Here is a 12,675-nt window from a genome sequence, read left to right as displayed (position 1 = left end):
ATCAACTATGTCATAGGAAGTTGGAATTCCACGAAAAGGAGGAAAGATACTTTAACATTTTGTCTACAGTCCAGGTTTTAAGTTAAGTTTCAGTGACACTAAGTGGTCCATTAAATACATAATTAACATGAAGGTGAACCCATTAACCTCCACAAACCTGCCTATCCTCCTAACCCAAACGTATTCTGCAGAATATCATACAAAAGAAACAAACCTAAAAGTTGTCTATACAAAAGAAATAGTACAGAAGAACTTATTTGAGAATAACAGTAATGCAGTACAGGCAGCAATACCGATTTATCAATTTGCTTAAAATTTCTGCAAAAAGTAAAACACTTATTTGCCAGAAAAGTAGGAAGGATGTGAAAGAGTGAAAAATAAGATCAATAAAGCTAAGGAAAAAAGATGGTCAAAATTAAAAGGAGATGTAGAAATATAAACACTGCTGAAACCACAGGCATAGCATGTTGTCAGAAATATGCCAGATTCAAAAGGCTCAGCTTTAGAGAGAATAGCTTCTGAAGTTTCAGACAAGTTTAGAGCTGCTGTCAACGTCATATTCAATGGCAAAGACTATGCTGCTGTCGTCTGCATCAGGCATATTCCCATAGCAAAAATCCATTTCCAGGGCAGTCGATTCAACACTTTTCACAAATTCAAAAGCCATTTTTTTCATTTGAAAAAAGCATGATAAGGTGAAATTTACTAAGAGACAGCAAATGTCAAAATACAGAAAATAGATTAGTGAAGCATATATAATGAACTTCATTCAGAGAAACAGTTAGAATAACGCCTAAAGCACAAAATAACAAGACTAGGAGAAAAAAGTAATTTTCTTTAAAAAATGAATAAATAAAATAGATTGTCCTATTTATGCAATGCAAAGAAAACTGTAGTAGAATTGTTAGGTAGCCCATTTATGTGCCTAAACATTTGGACTAACCCATCAAACTTACACATAACTTTAAAATAACATTTTTAATTGCTAAAAATACACAAAGCAACTTAACATTGGAAAACACACGTTTAATCAAACTTGAAACAAAAACATTAGCAAACTCTAAAATTGAACTCATTTTCAGCAGCAGTCGTACTAGAATTCCAATATAAACTATTTCACCCCAATACTAAGTTGAGAGAACAGGTACTACATAATAAAATATTATGGGCCAGGCTTAAAACTAACATTGGTCTTTTCTGTATATAAAGCTGTAGAAGGCTGTTTCTCAAGCTTCTATATTCATGGTGCCAGCACAAGTTTATTTTTGTAGCCAACTTTAATCTGAAAATTGTTTAAAATAATTAAATAACTTATTTTTGCTTTTCACTTATGCATATAAAGCAATCCGGGTAATGAAGTACCAAAACCAATAAACAAAATATGCATCAAAAGCATGAAAAGTCATAAAATATACAAATGAATAATGTAGATAAAGAAACTCACCAAAGAAAAACTAGATGGCAGCACCTACCTATTTTTCATAATTTCACAAGTATAAGCTTCAAAACAAGATATGAAGGCTGAAGTTTAACTGTCTGAATAATCAGCTTTAAAAACTTGTAAAATTATTTATAATCTTTGAAAAATATAGTAAATGTAAGAAAACTCATGTTTATTTAACTGACTTGCAATACATGGCTCCAGAATGAAATTCTTCTAATAAGATTAACTAAAGTTCCATGCAATTATAGCTCTTGCTTTCTAAAAAATCTGTATCTTAACCAAGATCCTATAACAGATAAAACTTTAGCAACATTAATCATTTTTTTAATATTCAGCTAACATTAATTTCAATAAAAACTAAAAGGAAACTAAAACATGTAGAAAGATAATTGAGCAATTAAAATTATGCACAGTTAATTCAAACTAATGTTTGCTTTCAACATTCAAATATTTTTCTCATTTCATTAGGTATATTTTTTCATACAAACTATACGTGTTATCAGTGAAAAAGTATTCATAGTGCAACAGATACATAATCATCTTCCATAAGACTGGGTATTTCCATGTAAAATATGGGAGAATAATTATAAAAAAGAAAGACAAGCCTCTGCTAGCTGCAGCAACAAGATGAATCTATATTCATAATCTGAAAAATGTTGCGTTCTTTTTCCTAAAACACTGTAGTTAGTATTCTTCCCCCTTTACAATCCTCTACTCTCTTATAATTGGACCTAAATTAAAACTAATTTATGGTACAATGGTACATATTCATGCTTCTTTTAGTGTCTTTATGTTTTCTGTAATTAGTTTTAAAAAGATCCTTAAAATGTCCAGTATATCTCCACATTATAGGTTCTTCTACTAACTGCTGCTTTCTCTGTAATATTCACATTTAATTTATCTCTATTATTTTCAGATTCTGATTTTTCTGGTCGACTCTGTTTCACTGTTCCTCACTCCGTCCAGACACCACACATCCTTTTGCGACACATTCCCGTTCTCTGGAGCCTTCTAGCTTGGTATTAAATTGACCAGAACCACGAACCTTCCTGCAAGGTACCTGCTTGTCCTGCCTAGGCAGTTTTCCTGAGTTCTACTAGGAACCGAAACACACAGGTTTTATTCATATTTTACAGAGCAGCAATTGCGAGTAGCAAAAGTAAACGTTTAATCAAAGATTACCCACCAAAGAGTCAAGAACGGAACTCATCTTTCTTTCAAAAAGATTTTGTCTATCTTCTTCCAAGAACCTCATATAACATTGTCGCAAAAGCTACATTACATTTGCTTACATCCTCTACCTATAACTCCTAAAAGCCGCAAGAAACATGAGCAAGGTATTACAAAGTCAAACAATAATATAAATTGTAAAGACAAGCATTCAAAATGTAAGAAACACCAGATGTTTGCTGTGCAATATCGATTCTGTGCCTTGATCGTCTAGCTGATGCTTCTTTCTTCGTACATTTATCATGCAAAGTCCATAATTTCACTGCACATGTATGGAAGAGATTAACATAGGATGAATGGGCAGTTATGTATCTAATCTTTCTGAACTTCTGCGTGTTTGACACTGCAATCTAAATATTTTTTTAAATAAACAGGAAAAGAGGAGGAACAGCTGGATGAGCTCCCTACAAAGGTAAATATTGTTAGATACAGATATTTGACTTCTGAACCTTCAGCAATGCAACATGGTTTTTATCAACGGGTGACAGATAAAATCACTGTCTTTAAAGAAAGTGTTATGCTGAGGCTATATACTGAATCCAAACAGAAAGCAGACTACGCTTTCTCTATTTAAGCAACTTTCATTGCTCCTGGAGAAAGGTGATGCCTCTCTCACATGCTGTCCTGGAAGTCAGCACAGCTGCTGGAGTGAGAGGTATTTCCACAAGGAGCCTGCTTCAGTTGCACTCATTTTCCTCCCAAATAACTGGGAGATCTATCATGATGGTTATGGAATATGGGAAGAAAACCTTGTTATATTATCAGGCTGAGGAAGCAAGGTTAAAAGACAGTTTGGACAGCTCTCTATGCCTTGGTCAAGTCAGTCCCATTTAAGAACATTTAAAATATTTTCCTTATTCGTCCTTTCTTTTCTTCCCCTCTTCCTTTTTTGAGGGGAGAGGAGGAATTGCTAATTTGTTGAGGGGAGAGATGTTCAGATGAACACTTCTGGTAATTTATCAAGCCATCTTTCTTGTCTTTTTATATTCTCCAGCTATTACTCAAAACAGTTCTTAAATGAGTTGCCAAAAATAACTACCAGCTTTTGCAATTTCCATGGCATGTTATTTAGTGACCTGTGCTTTATATCTAAATGCATAACTCATAATACTGTTTCTTAAGAAAGTAATTATTTAAAGTGTACATACAAATTATAACTATAAAGCTGAAAACACTTAACTATAAAGCTGAAAACACTTAACTATAAAGCTGAAAACACTTAGTAAGCTGAATAACTTGTTATTTTTGATATTGAGTAGCAATCAGGACAATCCAAAGAAAAGCAATAATAATATCTATGAAGCATGAAGGCTTTGGCTTTTCTGAGATGGATTGTACATTCTTAGCAGTAAAACACTATTTCCTAGAATGTGCAAAGTAGATGGCAAATTTCCCACCTATGTAGAAAGTCTACACTACCAAAGTCAAAACTTGACAGTTTTCTCAGAGTAAGACACAAACTCAGTGACCGAAGTACCTCACTAAATTTCACATACTTAAACCCCTCTGCATTTTAATACAAATAAAGCTATCTTAAAATAATGGAATAAAGACACAATATCAAATTTGATGAGTTCTAAGTAGTAAAATACCAATCATTCCACTAATGCAATGGATAGATATGTATTTGATGTTCTAGAGGTTAAAACAACACAGCCTGCAATGTTTGTCAATCTTGCAAAACATTTGTCAGGACTCAAGCAGTGAATGTTTATATTGTCTGTCCTGAGCTAATGCCACATGTAGTTTGTCTGTGCTTCAGTCACAGTAGAGACTAGGACTCCTGAATATTGTACTTTATAGACATAAAACATATGAGAAAAATTATTTTCCGTATTTTTACAAATTTTTATTGCAAATTTGAATTGACAGCCTTTAGCTTTCTGAAATCAGAATTTCATTATGAAAAAGAAAAAAAATCAGTTATCAACTTACTAGAAGAAAATTTTTTTTCAGTACACAATCTGTACTTTAGAACTTTATTCCTTTTCTTGATCAATCATAATGGTTACTCCAACAAAAAAAATGAGTCTTCTAAAAGCTTGGCATAATATTTGTCATTAGGCAAATATTTCTCCAGAAAAGCAATGTAAAGCCTCTGGTTATAAGCTTTCCAACTAGTCAGATGAAAGTCTAGTTCTGATATAATAAAAACCTTTAGAACTTAAACATTTACAATCTGGCTTTAAAACATTGCCAACTATTTTTTTTTTGTAATACTTTAAAGTCAAATATATACAAAATATAAGCAATGAAAAAATGAAAGAGCCTGCAGGCGACATGCAGAATCATGAAGTAAAACGTACATTTTCCAAGGACTATATTTAATCATTTCTTATCTTTATAAATTACAGCAAATAAAGAAATGATGCAGTACCAGCTGGGCAGGTGCCACACATCTCTCAAAGCTGATGAATCCTGACTAGCTGCAATACCATGATTCTAATCCTACAACCCTAAAATATTCAAACTATTGCATCCTGTAAAGCACTTGCCATTCATAACGCCTTGCTAGATTTTCTACTCTCAACAAGCTTTTTAGCCCTAACAAGTAAAAAAGAATATCAACAATGCTGTGCAGCAAGGTACCTACCCTGCACAAAAACAATTACATCCTTCTAAAGCCAGAAATCGTTCCATCAGCGTTCAGACAGCTCCACAACCGCATCAACATGCGGTGTCCTCATAGTTGTTTTTTTATAAAAATCTAGCAAGTTACATTATACTCTTTCCACAACCTTAACTGCTTCATGTAAGTAGAGAACAGCTGTCTGAGGCCAACACGATCAGCTCCCAAACATTTGCTGCGCACACATCTTAAGGTTGACTTTGGGATCCAAACTCCAGTCTTCCAAGAAACACTGCACGTAGGCAGCAAAGCAGCCTACCTACATTTTTGTATTCTTCCTAAGATTCTACGCACAAGAAAGCTGAACTCCTCAATATTTTTCAAATTACAGACAAATTTGTTAATATGCTATGAATGCTTCCACTCTGAATTTGAATTCTGCATACTAGCCATAGGTGTTAAAGTTATGTGAAAACTAACAATATGAAGCAGAAACAGCTGAAGCTAACTCATTTTAACAGCTTGACATCATATTTTTGGTACAGCCCCACCCCTCAATCTCTGGTTTGCATTTATGCTATATACTCGTTGTTGCTGGAATGTGTGCTATACGGTCTCTCGGTGTCACCAGTAAAAATTTGATTGTATTTATTCACCAAAAAAATCCCAAACAACCAAATGCAGACACACAAACAGAAAAGGAGAACTTGCTTAAACTTTTGCTGTTGCCAAACTAGTCACAAACTCTGGAAATTAACATAGGCTGTACTTTCTTCTGCCTGTGTTTATTTTTCCTAAAATACACTTACCTTTGGAAGATTCTGTAAGTCTTCCTTTCCTTCCAGAGATCACAAATGTAAATATTTACCAGCTGGCTTTTCTGCAGAGAATTCTGTTATGTATTCCATCTAATAATGCTTTACCTTTCTCTGTTAGCATAATATTCTTCAAGTATTTCCAGGTTTTTATTTATTTTTTCCTAAAATACATTCGGTTGAGCTAGTATCTTCCTAGATACACTTATGTCTGAAATTTACTTTCCAGTTGGCTACTGTGTGTTTTAGATTATCTCATTTCATTCATTTATTTTCAATTAGCCAATTTTATTCCAGCTTCCTACATTCCTGTTCTCTCCTGAAATGCTTAACATTTTCTCTTAGTTTTGAATTAAACTAAACAATCTTTTAGGCTATAAATACATTGTAACACACAAAACATAAAATGCCCTATCAATCAAATTTTTAACATTGAGAAATACACATTTAAGTTATTTCAACGAGCTATCCAATAATCCATCAAAAAAACTTTAAAGGCCACTTTTTCAGCTCATCTTATTCAGAATTATTTATCACATTCACAAAGACCTTAGGCAACACTACCTTAAGTCTGTCTATCATTAAATCACAGCTGCCCTGCACTAACATTCAGAAATATCTGCATATACATTTTAGTAAGATAGTTCACCTCTTGCCCCAAACAGCCCAAAATTTTAAACCAAAGCAGATTACAAAGTAATTTAAAAATGTAACAACATGCCTTCACCCTGGAAAATAAATCACTTCTGAGCCGAAAAAAAGCATGCTTTACTGAAAAGGTTGGTGTAGGAAAGCATACTATCCTGTCAATTCATATAAAAAAAAGGAAATGTAGTCAAAAACACAGACACAACTTGAAGCAGACAGATCGCACCCAGAGGTGGATCAAAAGGAATCAACTCCCTGTTTTGAATAAAGTATAATAGAAAAGCTAATCATTGTAAAAGTTCGTATTGAATGAGCTTTGCTTTTTCTTTTTTTCTTCCTAGTGAAATTTGACTATACAGTGCATCCACATACCATGCTCAGAAATCAGAATGATTCTGATTCAGAGGAACAAGGCTCACTTACTGAATCAGTGGTATATATTCCAAACTAACTTGTGGCTACAACTGAGCCTTCTTACCTCCAATGAACTCACAGTCCAAACAGGGTCTTGAAAGAATCTATAATGCAGATTTTCTCAAATACATAAGAAAATCCCAGGTCCTAGAAACTAAACTGCATTTGACAAAATATTTCCTGTTTTCAATATAAAAAATAGGGGGGAAAAAAACACATCTGCAAAAACATACAGACTAATAGCGTGCAAGACAGAGGAAAAGGTAATCCATAAAAACAAAGTGAAATCAAACCAGACATACCTGAGTTGTTGATAGGCGAAACACTGGGCCACTTGTGGGAACTGAAAGTCTGGGTGAAATGCTGGTAGGACCCTGTCCCTGCGTTTGTACTTGAGCCTGCATTTGAGCCTGCGCTAGAGCCTGCTGAGGGACCATGACAAGCTGTCCAGCATCTGTGCGCACCAAGACCATACCTAATGAGGATAAAGTAAGAGTAACTACAGAATAAAGAATAATATAAAGAACCATCTAACTAAAGAATACGAAATAAAATTAATGTAGAGCACCTTACATTTTCGTTATCTTGTATCTTTCTTTTTTACTGTGGTATAATAAAAGATTTTATTTCAAAAAAGAAAAGGAATCCCTACTAGCAAACAAAAATTATTATACAGTTCAGGCTGGAATTCCCACAACTGTAGCTGATGGATAACAGCAGTGAAAAAACTGATAACTGGCATGTATAAGAGTGCAGCAATATTTAGAGGTATAAGTATACATACTAAAACAGCTTTAGGGGATGTATACATGCAAATATTAGGCCAGATGCATTTCTAACTATATAATTTTCCAGATTTAATTAATGTTTGAGCAGTACCACCCAAGTTTATTTGGTACTCACCACCACTGTATTAGGAAGCATTACATATGGTTTAGATATCACGAAAAATACTGTCATACCCAGAGAACCAACACAACTACTTTTCAGCACAAGACGACTGAAAAGCAAACATTCTAGAAAAACACCAGAGGAATTATTTTAAAATTGACTGTCAAAGTATGTTGAAAAAAAAGTGTTTTCCAACACTTTCTGGTTGTAAATGAGGATACCTTTCAATTATTTTCTAGTGATGCATTTCACAGGTAGAGGCCTTCCTCAAAACACAGTCAGTGCCACGAAGCTTGGCCCTTAGTGCCACTGGCCTACGTTTTCCACAATCAGCAGGTCAGAAAAGAGGAGATGACGGCTAAGTTGGTCCCCCCAGGCTATCTGGAGATTTACAGTTACTGAAGAGCACAGCAAACCATGTAATATGCTTCTTCTAGTTCACTCAGAATTAAGAAACAGTTCTCCAGCCAGATTATTTCCAGAAAATTTCCAAGTTAGTTTCAGAATACGTTCTAATAATTTAGATGCAAGTAGGATACAGTGTAATACCAAAGAGGAATGGGACTATAAACAAGAAAACATCTTGCCTATTGCCTATTGCTACTGGAGAACCAAAAAATAAGGATTTAGGAAATCTCTGTTACGCTGCTGATAACATACAGTGAGTAGACAATGATTCTGTAACTGATCTCTATGTGCAAATTGCTTCATATATAGATTTTTTAACTTCTCAAGGGAAAGTAAAGGAGGTAAAAGCATACACCCACCTCTAATTATCAGCTTTTGAAAAAAAAGAAAAAGCCTCAGTAAATAGACAGGTTTTGCAACATATTGTGAGGATAAAGAAATTTGAGCACTATTGTATCAAGCAAGTAACAAATTCCAAAAGTACCTTCTTCCAAGAAAATCTTTCTTTCAGTCTCTGACATAGAAATACAACTCCTGATCCTGTGGTGAACATGTGCCAATAAAAGGTCTCACTCACCTAGATTTGGGTGCTTCCAGCCAACCTCCACTGCTAAAAGCACTGACAGACAGAAAATCTGCACCACTACAAAGTAAAGTGTTCTGGAAATCAAGGTTTAAGCTAAAAGGTATAGAGAGCTATGGCAAGGATGACATCCAAAAGACACGATCATAACTCTCTTTCAAAGCCCAGAGAGTAATTTTTAAAAGAAGAGTTTAAAAATATATATATAAATTAAAAAAAAAAAAACCTAACTTTTGGGGTCTGTTAGCCCTTCAAACACCAAGCCTTAGAGCTTACATTTGTAGAAAACTCTGTAAGCAGATGATTATTTCATATATACCATTACTATTCCTAAACCATCTGGACACACAAATAGTAGTACATTGTCCCAACTGGTCAAAACAGACACCACTTCTCTAATTATGTTATGAACTTTAAATAAAACTCCTTATAGGCCATGGACTACCATGCATTAAAAAAACCGCACACATTCTATTTATACCACACTAATTCACATGTATTTTCCTAATTTCTCTTCTAAATTCATAAAACTCATTCTGAATTAAAAAAATTGAATGGAATGGACAAATTAATGCAACACATGCTATACAGTATCAACAAATGTTGCAGGCATAATTACTGTGCATAAATGTTCGTGTATTAATTTTCATATGTTTTAATTCAGTTTGGGGAACTTTAGGTTTTAATTTCTTTTACCAAGCAATGTGTACAAAATATTCATATCCTCAGAATCCAATTGAATTACTAGACTTTAGAAGTTTGTATTATATACTCAGACAGCCTACTCTCAAAAACTGATTCTAAATTTCTGTGTTAGACAGAAGTTTACACTATGGGATCTAAGTGTGATGTTTCAAAATCACTTATATACTATTCACTAATCTAAAGATAAATCTCAAAAGTTTCCATAGTACTATAACATTTTCTACATCTATGACAAGATTGTTTTCAAGGGCTCCGTTTTCCTCTTATGTTTAAAAAACAAATAGCAGAACAAAGTATTGACACAAGCAGCTTCAGAAACTCAATTGAAAATTATGATATACATACAGATTAACAATGGGAAATCAAAGGCTAAAGCCATTAAATACAGTCTAAATAGCAACAATTTGACTTTTATATCCAACTTCTTATATGTTTTAAGTTAATTAGGTCTTCCTGAAACCACTGAGCTTTATCTGATTCGAGCATTAGAATTTGGAGCAGAAGTTTCATAAACTACAGCCAAATACACAATTAGTTAAAACAAAGTTAAATTAGAAACAAGCTTTTACACTATCACATTTTTCATTCCACTTACCTAATAAATATAAGGTATTTTAGAGAACAAAATAGTTTCACCAACACATGTTGAAAGAAATGTTATTTCTGATTACGTGCATCTTCAGTATCATTATGTTAGCAGTATTAATAGAAAAAAATAGTTTAAGTGTTAATTAATCTGCTAAACCATGAGGAAATAAAGTCATCAACTCTTTGCAATATGAGTATCCAATTAGGGGAACACCGAATGTGACCCTTGAAAATTTCAGAGGAGAAAATACACAGTTAAAGTAGGAATTACTAGGATGAAAAGGCACTATTCTGGTTTGTTGTTGAGCTTTTTGAATGTACGTTCTTAATAAAGAAAATTAAGAAACTAGAAGGAGAACAAACAGGATATAACGGTTACTTCAGAATTAGAAATACAATTCAGTGATGCAAAGACAGCCCAGAAACAGCAGGGAATGGTACAATCATATATGCTGAAATGAAAAAAATTAGATTAACTTGTGCAAATTAGCCTGGATATTGTCACCTGGTTGGTATCAGAAGGCACTCTTTGAAAAAAGGAAAACTTTCTCTGTATCAAGAGTAGAGCAGAGAACAGACCAAATGCATAGGACGTGATTCCTAGCGAGCGCTCTCCAGTTTTCCACCTCGAGCACAAGCGTTCCCTACGCTACTATGAAGCAACTCGCCGCGGCCGCCAGCCTCTCCCGCGCGAGGCAGGAGTAACTCGCCGGCGGCAGCGCCGCGCCGGGACAGCCAGACCCGCGGCCGCGGCGGCCCGTTCGGCACAGCTCGCCTGCAGACAGCTGCGGCTCCTTCTCGCCCTTTGCTCGTTTCCAGCAAGCCGCGCGGCGGGAAAAACGGCAACTTTGAAAAGTACCGAGCAAGAGGGGCCGGCGGGGACCGGCGAGCCCGAACTTCCACTTACCCGGCGGGATGGTGAAGCCCGGAGGCAGCTGGATGGTGGTCTGCTGCGGCGGCCGCACGATGAGCTGGGGGGCGACGATGCGCTGGGCCGCGCCGAGCGCCGGCCGCGGCGACAGGGCCTGGGGGGCGCCGGCGGGGGCAGCGCCCGCCTTGGCGGCGGCGGCGGCGGCGGCGGGCTTGGGCGCCGCGCTGGGGGCGGCGGCGCTGGGGGCCGCGCTGGCGCCCGGGCCCGGAGGGGCGGCGGCGCTGGGGGCCGGGCCGGCGGAGAGACTGAGCGCCGTCACGGCGGGCAGCGGGCCGTGTGCGGGCGGGGGCTGCGCGGCGGCGGCAGCGGCGGCGTCGGCTTTGCCGGGGCCGGCGGCCGGGCTCTGGGGGGTGCTGACTTGTGCGACTGCCGCCGGCCCGCCCGCCGCGGCGGCGCGGCCCCCGGCGCCCTCGCCGTTGCGCGCCGCCTCGCCGGGGAGCGGCGCGGGCGCCGAGGCGGCGGCGGCCCCCTCCGCCGCTCCCGCCCGCCCGCCGCCCCCCGCCCCGGCGGCCTCGGCGCGCGACGGCGCGCTGGTGGCCGCGGCGGGCGGGCTGCCGCCGGGGCTGGGGCTGCCCGCTGCCCGGGTTCCGCCGCCGGCCGCGGGGGCGACCACATGGTTGCTGACAGGCTGGGCGGGGGCGGCGGCGGGCGGGGGCGCGGCGGCGGGCGGCGGGGCGGGGGCGGCGGGCGCGCCGGGGCTGCCGCAGCGGAGAGCCGCTCCATGTGATTGCTGCACACTACTACTGTTTACACTCGCTCCCCTCCCTGCCGCCGCCGCCGCCACCGCTGCCGCTGCCGCCGCCGCCGCCGGGGGGGACGGGGACGGGAGCTGCCCCTGGGCAGGGGCTCGGCTCTCGGCGGCGCCGGGCGCCTCCGCTGCCCCGGGAGGATGAGGAGGCGCGGGATGCCCTTGCTGCTGCCGGACGGGGCTGCTGCCCCCCGCTAGGCTCCCCTGCTGCGGCTGCTGCTGCGACGGCGCGGAGGTCCTGGGCTGGGGCCCCTCGGCCGAGCCCCGGCCGCCGGCCAGCTGCGATTCCAAGGAGCCCACCAGGTCGCTGACCGCCTTCTCGTCCACCTCCTCGGAGAAGAGCAGCATCTCTTCCAGGGGATCCGAGGCGCCCGCCGCCATCTTGCGCTGAGCTGGGAGCCGGCCGCGCAGCGCGCAGGCGCGCCGGCCTCCGCCACGCGCGGGGGATGCCGGGAGGGCCGGCTTCCTCCTCCCCCAGCCCCAGCGCCGGCCGGGGTAGGGCGGGGCGGGGCGCGCACTGCCCACGGGGCCCCGGGGCCGCCCTCAGGCCCCGGGGAGCCTCCGCGGTGCAGCCGCGTCGTGCGGCTGCTCGCTGGGATCCGCAGGGCCCCTGCGGTCCGCGGCCGCGGGGAGCCGGGGGTGCTGCGGCCTGCGGCGGCGCCGGGGCTGCCGGCCGGCGGCGCCCAGCGCGGCGGCGGCCC

The 12,675-nt window shown here is 40.3% G+C and overlaps 1 protein-coding gene across 1 annotated transcript in view; it reads right to left on the bottom strand.

The window, feature by feature from the left end:
* The window catches only part of LOC106483238 (transcription initiation factor TFIID subunit 4-like), a 153,849-nt gene extending 141,494 nt beyond the window's left edge, over positions 1–12,355 (bottom strand). The window contains exons 1-2 of the mRNA XM_067302494.1: positions 11,203–12,355; positions 7,423–7,595 (exon numbers count right to left, since the gene is read on the bottom strand). Coding sequence (XP_067158595.1) covers positions 7,423–7,595; positions 11,203–12,355 — 1,326 coding nt within the window. The remainder of the gene's footprint in view (positions 1–7,422; positions 7,596–11,202) is intronic.
* Between the last annotated feature and the right edge of the window lie 320 nt (positions 12,356–12,675).

Source organism: Apteryx mantelli, chromosome 10 (assembly GCF_036417845.1).
Source record: "Apteryx mantelli isolate bAptMan1 chromosome 10, bAptMan1.hap1, whole genome shotgun sequence".
NCBI lineage: Eukaryota > Metazoa > Chordata > Aves > Apterygiformes > Apterygidae > Apteryx > Apteryx mantelli.
This window is presented reverse-complemented; position numbering and strand designations above follow the sequence as displayed.